Consider the following 13,944-nt stretch of genomic DNA (forward strand, 5'->3'; position numbering starts at 1 on the left):
ACCACACCTAGAATCGACATTAGAGAAGAGGAAACCATCACATCACTGCACCTCTGTGGTTCAGAACTTAGATGGTGGTTCCATGTCTTCAATGAAAGAATTCAATAGTCTCTGGATATGGAAATCTCACATGTTGGATGAATTTTATTGAAGAATGCTCATTTTAAACTTGAAGAGCTGAGATGGCATTTGTAAAGTAATAATGCTCCTCGTATGCATAACACAGGCCTTAGAATGGCAGCAAACTGCTTAGAGCAGCATCAAATGAAAGCCAAGTCCTGCTTCTCTATCTGACCAGCTTCCTGTCCTCGATCAAAAATTATCTTTGCTGCCTGTCATGTTGTTAGTGGTTAAAACTTACCATTTAAATTGTAAGCTGCAAAATCTAAATGGAACTGCATGTGTGATCTTTGTCACCTCATTTTCATGAATGGAAAAGAATATTCTGACACAAAAATTACATACTTAATTCTAGCTCACCCTCTCCGCTGACCTCCATCCCATACTGCCTTGGGTGTATTTCCTCATCCGTCAGTGGGTCAAAGTAATTTCTGCTGTATTCATTTCCTGTGGAAAGTACATGAAGTAAGGGTCAGTGATTATTAGAAGCACATGAACCAAAATGTTAATTCTGAAATCGACACCAGCACAGAAGGGCCATTTTAGCTACTTTATAAGCTTAATTTTTTACAAGTCTTCGCGGCTTCCCTTTTTTTGTAATTATCATCTTGCAAAAGGTCAGAAAAGGTAATTCAAGAAACAAGTTCATGCTATCTGTCTGTTGCTAAAAAAATTAATGGGGAAATTTTCAAATGTAGACTTTAGAAGAATAATTTGAAATTTTAATCAAATTGTTTCTAGGATATACTCAAGAAATGGACACCATTGGATTATAATGATGTTTAGAGTTCACTGATGACTCTATTTACCCACTTGTATATAATTCACGAAGTATATCATGTCATTATGTCCAGAATTCCAGTCAACTTAATAACATCGTAGTTATGAGAAGCTATAGCAAAATTTCCACAATTGCTAGCTGAGTAAAAAGAAAGGAGAAAGAGATAGGGAGGAGGGAGGGATGAAGGAATAAAAGAAAGAAGAAAGGGAGGGAGGGAGGAAGGGAAGGAGGGAGGGAGGGAAGGAAGGAAGGAAAGTATAAGGGGCCTGTTCACAGGTCTCTTTTGTTATGTCAACTTAAGTAACATGAAGGAAAGGTACAAATGATTTAGCCAGAAATTTTATCCAAGACATCAACAATCTCAACGACACAAACCCAAAATTCTCACTTCACATTTCCCACTTTCTTTTGTCCTTATGTCGATAACAAAACTGTAGCATCAAATATGACTTTGTAATAGAGAAAAAAGATCTGTTACCAATTTTCCAAATCTAGTTTCATACTTCCTGCAGACTGAAATATATAGCAGTCTGTTGCTAGTAATTTGCATTCGGTAAAATGTCGCCTACTCTGACGATACCTCAAGTTGCCTCAAACATTGCAAAAGAAATAAAGCTTCGTCAACTGAAAACAACAATAATTTTGAAAGTATTGCCCACAGGGAAGGCTTAATATTGTACATACCAAGTATACTGTGATATCCCATAATATATTTGTTTTAAGATCAAAAATAATCCCAACAGCAGCTCCAAGACTAAATGGAATTTTGATACGAACCTAGGCTTAAAATTTATATTTCTGGACCGGCACATTTTTGCTGTCAGTCTCTGTTCTATCAATGTGGTAAGAACTGAAAATCTGCTTTCCCTTGAGATCTCAATAAAGAAAAAATAAATGTTTCATTTTTGTTACTTTATCTGTCAACAACTACTAGGCCGATATGAATCTTGGCAGTGTGTAATCAAAGTCTTATGTACTGCAATAACACAGTAATTCTACCCCATTCACAGTAATTGTTGTTTTTTCCCCCTTTAACACAAAGCACTGTGATACTCTAAGTATACCCTTTCATATGCTGGCAAAATAATTCACCTTTACTAAAGCAAAAATAGTGGTGTATTCCTTACTACATTGCCATGGCAGCATCAGTCGACTATTGGTGCCCATATCCTGGAAACTCCTCCGATCCAATACAAAACTCCAATCCTCTGTCTACTGAAATGACTTATTAATAAACAATGGCAAGTGAATCAAGTCCTTGGAGAATAAACAAAGTTAAGTCATTTTTAACCACAGGTCTGGAGAAGCTGATCTGGCTTGTAGGTTCTCAGACCATTTTCATCCCTGTTGTCAGTTGAGAAATGAGGGTCTTGCCCAGCTGAGTGAGAGGAGGCCTGCACACCGGGAGCCTTCCAGACGCTACCTCCCCTCAGGGCTTGAGGCTTCCCCACTCAGCTGGAAGATGGGCCCCTTCAAGGTCTCCATACGGTTTCAAAATCTATGCAAAGTGTGCCTTCTACATTCAGTGTGGGTTGAGACACACATGTAAGTTATAAACGCCACTCCTGGAGTGATTTATTTTCTACTTTGCATTCTGGGATATGGCAAATAGCATTTTACAAGTAAAGAATTATAAGGGATCTTGAGCAAAGAGGCAATCCACTGATTCTCTTTAAAAATCCTCAAATTCTATAACATTATGTATTTAGAGGATTCATATATTTTTACAATGTATTTGTATTTTATACTACATTTTACAGTTCCTTGTGTATCGTTTTACATATGCATTATTATACTTGCTGTCGTCTGTCTGACTCTAAAATACAAGCTCCATGAGGGTAAAAACATAATCTCTGTGCCTAGAATTGTGCCTGGCACACAGAGGTACTCATACTATTATCTGGATTCATTAGTTAGATAAACCTTTTTTGGAAACTTTTTGTAATACCCAAATCCTTCCATGGTCTAGATGTTGTTTCTTGATTAAAATGAGCCAAAACTTACCACCTTTTTATCACACTTTATTCCTCTTGTCCTTTCTGTTCCCCATCCCCTCTCTCTTTTCCTTCAAGACCCCCTTCCCTTTGTTGTTTCATTGAGTCCTTCTAGGAACCAAACACTATGTCTGGATTTTAAGAACAAACAGAAAACAGTGGCTCTGCCTTCAGAGCACAGTGCACTGACAGGACAGGGAAGCTAATGTTCAATCCAGTGTGATTTAATATAGTGTAAGGGACAGAGGTCTGTTTGAGTGTGTGGTAGGAGCATCTAGCCTATACTGGGGATTTCCTGGAGAAATATATCAACTGAAGTAAGTTTAAAATGTGATTAGGAATTAGCCATATCAGAAATAAAGGGGCAAGGAATTTTTAATGGAAGGAGAGGCATAGGCAAAGGAAAAAAGACACAAAAGCATAAAGACATGGGAAGCATGTTTTGTTAGTGGATGCTCCCCAATTATTCTCTGCCTCCCAAAGTTACAGTATAATAAAGTAAATAATGGAATCCAAACTTCCTCAGTGGTCCCAGAGTTGAGTTTTTAACTGATGTTTTTGCTCAAATTATTATTAAGTCATACAGGGTCACTTTATGCGGATATGATGTTTCAGATCCATTCAATTATTTAAGGTGTATTTACTGAGTGCTTATTATGTGAATATATCAGCAAAACAAACATTCAAAAATCCCTCCCCTCACAGAGCTTACATTCTGTGAGTGGAAGAATAAAAGCAAACAAATATGTATATTTTACAGTTTATGAGATGGTACTACATGACGTGGGGGAAAAAAGGAGCCAGATAAAGATGATTTGGCATCCCAGGGAGGGGTGGGGCTGCATCTCTCGCATATACCTTTGTTTCAAACTAGGAATGACATGCAGGATTAAATCACGATGTTCTCAGCACTACTGAGATAGTGAAGTGGTAATGTAATATTTATAATTTATTATTTATAACATTACTATTTTGCCAATTTCTTGCTATAACATAAATCAGCTTATGAATCAAATAAGAACCTACTATTATTAAATATTAAAATAATTCTTCCTTTCTATTGTTGTATCTTGCCTTGATGGGCCAATAACCTGAATATAGTAGGCAGAGTTTAAGATGGGAAAGCACGTGGAACCTATGAGCAGTTTGGAAACTACAGACTTCATCTTAACAATAGTTCCTTTGCTTGTGTTTCGTTGGATAGGTCAAGATTTAATAAAGTGAGATGGTTTTAGGAGAGGGTATATATTACCAGAAGGTAGGTTACTAATAGGATAAATTCCTAAAAGTGCCCTAATCATTCAGAATATGCTTTTGGATATATCTAAAATCATCTCACAGGAAAATTAACAGACCCACTGAGAAATTCAAAGTAGGGCATTTAGCGACATACATACAACAGGTTTTAATATGGCCGACATTTAACTGCCTGTTACATTCAGATGAATAATCTGACAATTGCATATATACATATATCTATGGTTCTACATTGAAGCAATTGGGCATGATACATAAATTAATAAATCAGTAAATTGGTCTTTATACTCTCAATACTCTACTTTTGTTTCTAACTTCCTAGAATTAGCTGTTCAATGTTTAGAATCAGCCTCAGTTAGTGCATTTCTTGGGCTATCTTTACTGACTGGGGGAGGAAGGCACATGTACTTGCCTCTGCCCTTCCACAGATATCAGGTTTTCCTACCCTTTAACTCAGAGCAGCATGGAATGTAATCAGGGCTTTTACTTAAATTACACCGTACGTGAACTTTGGTCAGGAAATCCTCCAGTGTGCACCCATGCAGTTCCTTGGGGGCTATAATAGTGAGAATGAAATTGCCCACCAGAGGAAGGTTAGTGGGAATCATGGGAAGCATCTTTACTCAACGAGGCAACCACTTCCTTTCAAATCAGCCCCATTAGCTCCAGAGAGAGAAGCTCTGAATGCCTCTATCCATTTTTGGATTGGTTTATTGGTTCCATTCTTGTCCTCTTCCTGTGACTCCACCTGCTTCAACTCAGCTTTTTATCACCAATCATCATGTTTTTTATAATATTCTGTAAGTTAAATAAACACAAGGCATGTAAACTAAATAACTAAACAAGTTACATTCTACGATTACAGCCGTGCACGAAAATTTTACAAACTAGGATATTCTCCTGAACATTATTCCTTTTAAAGGCATGAAGCCTAGAGATCTATAATTAAATTTGATTCCCATGAACTTTATAAATAAATTTGGGAAAACTTTCTGCTTTCCCCACTTTGAAAATCTAATACCAAGGTCTCAGGCTTAAATGTTCAGGCACTTTATATATGTGGATGAAACAGAAATGTGGAAATCAAGAGGTTGTAATAAACGGCAAGTTAGTGGGAACTATGTCAAACTCAAACATGCTCTATCTTACTAAATCCACTCAAATACTATTTTTATAAGATTGATTTACAAACATTTTTTAGATTAATGGCAACAAAAGATACAAGGCTACTTTTTAATATGACAATTACCTTAAACCAAAATTTATTATACTAAGTATCAAAACAAAACTACGACAAAACCCAAACAAACCAAAAAAAAAAAAAACCTAATGATGGAAACTCAAACTATGACTTAGATGTCTACTATCAATATTATTACCCAATATTCTCTTAGAAATCTTAGTCAAGGCAATTAGAACAGAAATAAGGGGGAACATGAGCTAAAAGTATTGAAACTAATTATATTTTGTGTAAATATTATTTGAAGGCAATGTTTCCATACCATGAATGCATGAGAGATTTGACTGAAAAGCCTTTAGAACAAAGACAATAATTTGCAAAGTATTTGAATAATACCCTGAAAACAACCAGATAATCTTTAAGAATCATTAATTTTTGTAAATACCTACAATAGCCACTTAGGAGATATAGTGATTAAATAGAAAACCAACACCCATCATAAAGCTCCAGATAACTCTCAAAATTAATTTATTTCTATTAGATTTTCATAGGAATCCCTAGGTAGTCATCAAGAGTATTCACCTTACCCAGAAACTCAAACGGAAAGGCATGAGGTTTTAACCACAGAGTTAAAAACAGCAAATGGATACCAGTTCCGTTTTCTTCTTTATAGAAAGGCTAACCTGTGAAAATGGCTCCACTGCTCACACTATATTCAAAAACTGGTGCTCTGTTGGACAAATTAGCTTTCTCCACTGCTTATTCTTACTTCTTTTCCAAATCTTGTGGGTATTTGAGATATCAGTGATTTGAAAACCTAAATAGGGTAATAGTCGAAGTTTGCTAACAAGTACTAATTAATTGAGCCATATTCTTTCTTCCCCTAAGGCCCTCCCTCATGGTAAATTACCAGGCATTTTAACTTTCAAACCACTGGAGTGCTGTGGAGTGCATAATTGCTGCAGGGCTCATCTGACGCACCCCAAGGCATTAATGCATCATGTGTTCCTCCGGACCTCAAATCCTTGGAGTTAAAGCGGTTCCCTAAGCACCTAACTTCTAAACAGGAAGATCTTTCCATTACTTAAGTAATAATGATAATTCAAAGGTTAAGTATAAATATATTGTTTTTTATGCATATTTAAAAGTCCTACAAAAGCAATACCAAAGTAGGTGTGTTTTTTTCTTTCTAGTTGAAGCCAGGCACCATTGTCCTACTTGTCCACAAATTTATGTATACAGTTTAGAATACTGCCTTTCAATTAGGAAGGACCTGATATTAGACATCAGTCACCCCCTAATATTTCTGATTGTGCCCTCATTCATTTAATAACTATGTCTTCCCCCCTGCATCTATGATTACTTATACTCATGTATTGTACTTAAGGGTTCATTCAGGTAGTAATATTTTCAGCACACTGTAGCACACTTCAGTATGAAAGCAATCAATATATTGGATTATTAGATTTAGTTTAAACAATATTGATTAATAATACTTTCTCTTTAAAAATCTGGTAACTTATAGACAACTAAACTCTATCTCATAAAGCAAAGGGTTCAGGTCTTCCCGTGGGTCTTTTTTTATAAGGTTTTTGGTCAATCAATCTGATGAGGAAAATTTTATTTTCTATTAAATCTCTTTAATAGAAAACAAAAAATATTTGAAAGAAACTCTAAATGGAATTTTTTGGAGATTAAGGACTAACGAACGTATGCTAAAAACATGTATAAGGTCATGAAAAGCTTATGTAAGATCATAAGAAACTTTTCTAGTAAAATTGTTCTTAAAATGGAAATGCAACTATTGAACTCCAGTCAACGTGGTGGCCTTGTAAACTTTGAAATTATGCAGAATTTCATTGACATAGTGCAACTTATTCTGGAAGCAAAAAAAAAAAATCTTTTAGAAAATTTCACCCACCTAGAAGGGTGGGATAGGCAGGGTGGGAGGGAGACGCAAGAGGGAGGGGATATGGGGATATAAGTATATGTATAGCTGATTCACTTTGTTATACAGCAGAAACTAACACAGCAATGTAAAGCAATTACACTCCAATAAAGATGTGAAAAAAAATGAAAATTTCACCAAATATTTAGGAGGTATAGGTAAACAATTTAGTAACCTGTCCAACTGCTAAGAGACTGATTGCATCACTAATGTATCAGAAAACAAGTCTTTCTCTCAGTTCTTTTACTGTGTAGCTGTTTATATTAGGAGACTCATTGGACTTCTGTAATATCAGCTATATGATCTCTACTTCTAGCATTTCTATGATTCTAAGATTCTTAACCACACTTTTTACCACTATACAGATTCCTGTGCTCACATTTTTATTTTGAAGGTACATAAATTTTACTGGCACATAAACAAATCCAGTGGTTTCAATGTATGAATCTATCATCAATGAACTGGAATCATAAAGTAGTATCTCTGAATATTAAAATAATTCTTATAAAAATTCTTTCCCCAACCAACGACTTATGACAGATTTTATAAAATATTATTTTACAAAGAGTCATACATTGGGGGTTTCACAAAATTTTGAAGAGAAGATAGAAAAATGACTGCGCTCGGGACTTCCCTGGTGGTCCAGTGGGTAAGACTCCGTGCTCCCAATGAAGGGGGCCCGGGTTCAATCCCTGGTTGGGGAACTGGATCCCGCATGCATGCCTCAACTAAGAAGCCTACATGCTGCAAGGAAGATCCCACGTGCCGCAACTAACACCCAGGGCAGCCAAAATAAATAAATAAATATTTAAAAAAAAAGAAAAAGAAAAATGACTGCGCTCAACAGCTGGTAAACTGTTACCCATGGTTTCAATTTTAGCATTAACAGAAACAGGAAAAGGCAACATCAATAGACATTCTGCTGATTTCCTGGGCAAATCTGTGTGATTACCTGGAGGTGGGCAGTTCCTTCTGAGAAGAAAACTAATTAAACTTTTCTTATGCTGTTGAAATTCCCAAAACTCAAATATTTGATTAAAATGCTCCTTTCCCAATGGGACAAATATTATTCTAGAACTCTGGTACTCCATTGGGGAAAAAAAAAGGAGGGGGTGGGGTAGGACAGTAAACTTAAATTGATTTGTATAAACTGACCAAATATTTCACCCATCTTGTATCTACATAAATATTTCTGTATGAAGGATGCTTTCCTGAGTGTATATTTTTAGGCTTCCAAGTCAATGAAAGAGGTTCAAATCACTTAGGAGCCAAACGGTATCTTAAAACACAAATCCAGGTCAGTTCATAAACCTAAAGCAAATGATTTTCCTATATATTTCTTTTTCTTAATAATATTTGAAATGTCCCAAATCAAAAAATATTTTTAAATGTACTATATATTTCATATAACACCCTTTTTCCATCTTAAGGGGCAAATGAGAACAATATAAACGGTTTTATACAATATCACTACTGAAATAATCTAGGCTATGTGCACTGGGGGGAAAAACAATCCTCTGACAATTTGAATTATGCACTTAACATGTACCCTTATATGTCATTTTTACTATAAATTTTTGTGCCTGTGTATTTCTAATGGCCACACCAATCTGAAGACAGATTTAGGGTCACGATTACAACCCTAATTTAGGATTTCTCTAGCTCAGGCACAACTATTATGATCTCCTACCCTTAATTCAAACCACCCCTCATTTCTTTGGAGAGAATCTAAGTCCTTTGATCACAGACGCTGAAACTCATTCCTCTCAGCTTCTTTTGGAACATCTGCCATTTTCTTTCTCTAAGGCTGAGGCTTCCGCTTTGCTGCCTGCTGTCAAGGTTTCTACACTGTGGTCTTCAGACCACATCCATCATGAAATCAGTGGTGGCACCTCCACCCCACAAAGCAGCAGGGAAAGCACTTCCTGTCAATCCCACAGCTGCTGCTGGGGCCACCTCAGGTGACCACTGTCACTTCCAATACTGATTCCTGCTGGTACCCATTACAGGTTATCCCAAGTTCTATCCAACATCTTCTCAGGTTCTGATCAAACCTTGAACTCACGCCTCTGTCCATCCCACGTTCCATTGGCCATGCCAACTGGAGGGATACACGTCATCTCTACCTACATGGCTTCCCTCCATGTCACACAGGTTAGCAGGTAGAGCTCCTAGGTCCCCAGCAACTGACAGAGATCCCAGTTTTTATTCCAAACCCCTCTCCCCAAGACCCAGGAATAAATGCCTGAGGATTAAACCATGGGACAATATGATTGGCAAACACTAGACTGTACTCAAAACTAGTTTTCTTCTCTGGCCCTGAGTCTTCGAATGAGATCAAGATCATGTGTCTGTCTCTTTCCTTAGAATTAGTCCTTTGCCAGGAACATTCTTAGTCTTTTTTTCAAAATGGAAATGCAACAAATGAACCAGTCAGACTGCAGGTAAAGAGAGCTTAGCAAAGTTTAAATTGAATATGGAATTTCACTGCATCAGTGTAACTTATTCTGATGGCCAGGAAGTATTTTTGTAAATGTCACCCAATATTTAAAGGGAACTAGATTTAAAAAAAAAAAAAAAAATTTCTGTGCAGCTGCTAAAATACTGACCACATCACTGAAGCATCAGAAAACCTGAATTTTTATAGGTTTTTTTCACTAAAAAGTTATGTTCATTTTAGGCCACTTTAAACCACAAATCCTCAGACATGCTCAGTCCTAGGCTGAACACAGTTTAATCAACTAAACTGAGATCACAGTTATGTTCATATGGTACACACACACACACACACACATTTTTTCCTGATTTACCCATACTTCTAGAGTCATTCAATCTGAGAAATGTTATTTATGAAATTGATGTAAAAATCTTGAATGAGAAAACATTGCTTTTTTGAGAGTGCCTGTTTAATCTGGATTAATCAACTAAAATCTCAAGAGTTGCCCTCAGTGTGACTTTGCTGGTGTAACATGCTTCATGACACAGAGAACGACCATGTCTGTTGTGTTCACTTTTGCATCTCCTGTATCTGACACAGTGCTTGGGAAATAGATGTTTGAGCAATATGTTTTCAGTAAATGAGGAAGAGGAAATGGAGACATACATAAAGTATTTTGGGATTATATATATATATATATATAAAACTCCTAAGCAAAATATTGTATAAATTTTATATCCAACTAATCACACATATACCACTTCCATTTTTTAATTGTACTGATGTTATGAACAATAGGATATGATCAGGAAATAGTCCAAGACTGAGGAACTGTACGGAACATTTATCAGATGTGTGTCTGGTTGATTTGTTTTGCTGTTGTGCATCCATTTCCCCTCCCTAATAGCATCACAATTTCCTAGTTCCCAGTGTGTATAGTCTTGATGGTTCAGTAACTCCAGATTCCTGTCTCCAATGACAGAAGCCAGGAAGAGCTGACAGAACCTACTTCCCCTACCTGTGACAAAGCCAAGGAGCTGGCAAGTGGCCTAAGCGTGGTCAATCAAACACTCTCCCCTAGGATTTTGGGTGAGGGAAGCAAGGATGGAAAGAACACTTGAAATAACCTCTGAAAATTAGAGATTAAAAGGAAACAACTTCCCAAGTGCAGTTAAATCACTCACCATCATTTGAACTGTTTTACTATGCACTTCCATAATTATTTATTTCTTCTTATCTAAAGCCTTTCCATGGCTCCTTCTCACATCTGTCCCATGTTTCATTTTACTGTCATTTAGAATTCAGTCATTCACTACTTTTAGTGCCACTATGTTATATATTCAGATTATGAAATACACCCTTTCGACCTACCCAGCCCTCAAGCCCTTGTTATGTTTAGAACCTAAGTCAATTCCTCTGTCTTTTGAAATTCTAATTAGTTGTCGGTTCTCTGTTGCTCTCCCTTTTCAAGTGCTATAATTCTGAATTTCCCTTCCTCATCAGGCTAATCATCATCAGGCCAGGCCATGGCTGGCAGTGAGCGAAGTGGATGAGCTGGGATCAGAGAAGCAGTCTGAGTTCTGGGCAAGATGGAGCAGAGGACGTGTGGCCAAAAATCATCACAGGTAAGTTATTCCTCCTGAAATTTACAAAACAGGGGATTGAATGCTTTTGCTAAGCGTCTACCTACAAATTAAAGGCAATAGGAATGGAAAGAAGGTCTTGAGCAGAGCCTAGGCGACTTTCTTTAGAAGGGAAGAGCAGAGGCAGAGCGTGTGGAAGAGACCTGGCGGGGAAGCAGGAAGAACTGAGACTTTCATTGTGTTTTTTCTCATTCACACCTTGTAAAAATGACTGATACCAACGTACAGTGTCAGCTCTGTAGCACACTGCCATTTCTCTGGGGAACCTTTAGATCCAAATAAGCTTCTAAGAATGCTTTAACACTGGAGTGTTCGGGAGGGATTTGAGGGTACCCTCCAAGTGATCTTAAAATCAGACCACTCAGTAGTTCCTTATTTTGCTTGTTCCTAAAGATCAGTGTGTATTCATTTCAATCACATTTTTCCTCTACTAAGGGGCTCAATCCATCACAAATTTGAAGTCTTTTTATTCCAAAGTTTGTTGTCAGAAAATCCCTCTCCTAGACATTTCCTTCATAATTTAAATCGCTATCTATCCAACGATTTTACATTTCTATGAAATAATTTGGGTAAGTAAAGTAGCATTGGTATTCTGCCATTACTTACCAATACTTTTTTTTTTTAAAGCATCTAAAAGGTAGGAGTGTATTGGATACTTACTTATAGGATGAAAAAGGTGGAAATGTGTTTGATATTTACTTATAGGATGAGAATTTGTGCTCATTGTAATAATATTGTGGGGAAAAATGTAGTTACTCTATGTTACTTAAGTCATCACATTGGCAGATGATATAAATGTTCTTTTTTATTGTATTAGCAAGAAACATTGTGTTCTACAATACCTAACAGTTTCTAAATTCAGGGATTTCAAATATTATTCCTTGTTCACAGACCATAAAATTGCACGTCTCATTTGCAGTTGAATTTTTTTTTGAGGCTCTCCCAAAGGCAGGTGAGCAGGGTGGGTTTAGGTAGAGATTCATCAAATAATTTTTTTAATGTTGACTATGTTCCAGAATGGAGGTGGTATAACCCCTACCTATGTCCATGTCTGGCTGATTTTGTCAGGATAATAAATCATTCCTGGCTTTTCCATCTAAAGCCCCTTCCTCTGATCTACTTTTGAGTTATAAAATGTTCTCGCTCCCCATTTACTAATTTCTGGTTCATAGGAGAATTTATTCAATCCATCTCCAGGAATACTTTTTATATCCAGACTTTAATTTATATCACAGAAATAATGTTAAAAATGACTAGTACAATTGAGACAGTGTTGAAACTATTATATTGTAGGTCAATATTAGTTATGCAGCATTTTGGAGGCTGGGAAGTTACGGTCCTCTAAGAGTTCCTCAAATTCTCCCATGCAAACTTGAGTGGCTGGACTTCCAGATCTCATTGTCTGTAACTGCACTGCTCACTACCATAGCCACCAGCCACATACGCCTATGGTACACTGGAAATGAGGCGAACTCACATTAAGACTTGCTGCCAGTATAAATACACACAGATTTCAAAGACTTCATACCAAAAAAAGTTAAATATTGCTTTAAATTTTTACTTTATTATAAGTTGAAATAATATTTGTAGATATTGACTGATATAAAATGTATTATTAAAGTTCATTCACTTGTTTCTTTTTAATTTTATTAATGTGTGCTCCTGGAAATTGTTTAATTGTGTCCATAGCTCACATTATATTTCTACTGGATAGCACTTGCCTATAATTACTTTCACCCTAACACTTACCCCAGATGTCACCCTTTCCACAGCCCTCATCTTACCCTCTCTGGCCAACACCTCTCTTCCACCAACTATAATTATTCTCCATGACTCACTTTATTGAGCTTCTAACAGCTGAGCCATCAAGTGGTACTCCACCTCTGAATATCCATTTACAAACTTAAAATTCAAGGTTTTCACACGGGCTCTTGGGCCCATAGAGAGTAAGAATTCCTCTTGATGAAATCTGAACACCTCTGCTGAATAGAAATTTATAAAGAAGGCCTGCTCCAGCCTCCACTTGGACAAGGGGGACACATCCTTCTCCTCGGGACCCCACTGCATGAAACATCCTAGTTCCATAAGAAAAACTTGGTTCCACCAAGGGAACCAAAGATCTAAAAAATGCCCTTTGGCTGATGACATCAGAAGTTTATCTTCAGAGTCTGTAGTTGAAGAAGATGCCAGATGAAGTTTCCCTTCATGTTCCTTACTGTTCATCATCCTTGCCAGCATTTTCTTTGCCAGACTAGGAGGTTGCTCATCTTGACTGTCTGACTCAACTCTAGACTCTCCCTTCTGAATATGTCAGCAACCTCTCCAGCCCTTATCCTGATATGCCCTCCCCCTAACCAGGAACATCTCCCATAAAAAAAGAGAGCAGGTCTACAGGAGGGGGTGAGGCATGTAAGCTATAGAGTCAAGCATGGCTTGGTTTAAATCCCTTATTCTACCATGTATTCTCTTTCTTACTTTAGTCAAGTTACAACCTTGATTTTTTTCATCTATCAAATGAGGAGAATCATGAAATATACCTGGTGTAGATTCTGCTAGTGGGCCCCAACACACATTCTCTCCTTCT

At 37.0% G+C, this 13,944-nt stretch overlaps 1 protein-coding gene across 1 annotated transcript in view; it reads right to left on the bottom strand.

Moving 5' to 3' along the window:
- Window positions 1–13,944, bottom strand: part of LOC113631604 (orofacial cleft 1 candidate gene 1 protein) — an 82,132-nt gene that overhangs the window by 30,393 nt on the left and 37,795 nt on the right. The window contains 1 exon segment of the mRNA XM_027128176.1: window positions 481–567. Within this exon segment, the coding sequence (XP_026983977.1) occupies window positions 481–567 (87 nt within the window).

Source organism: Aethalodelphis obliquidens, unplaced genomic scaffold, assembly GCF_003676395.1.
Source record: "Aethalodelphis obliquidens isolate GAN/ISIS:26980383/991018 unplaced genomic scaffold, ASM367639v1 scaffold34, whole genome shotgun sequence".
NCBI classification, from domain to species: domain Eukaryota; kingdom Metazoa; phylum Chordata; class Mammalia; order Artiodactyla; family Delphinidae; genus Aethalodelphis; species Aethalodelphis obliquidens.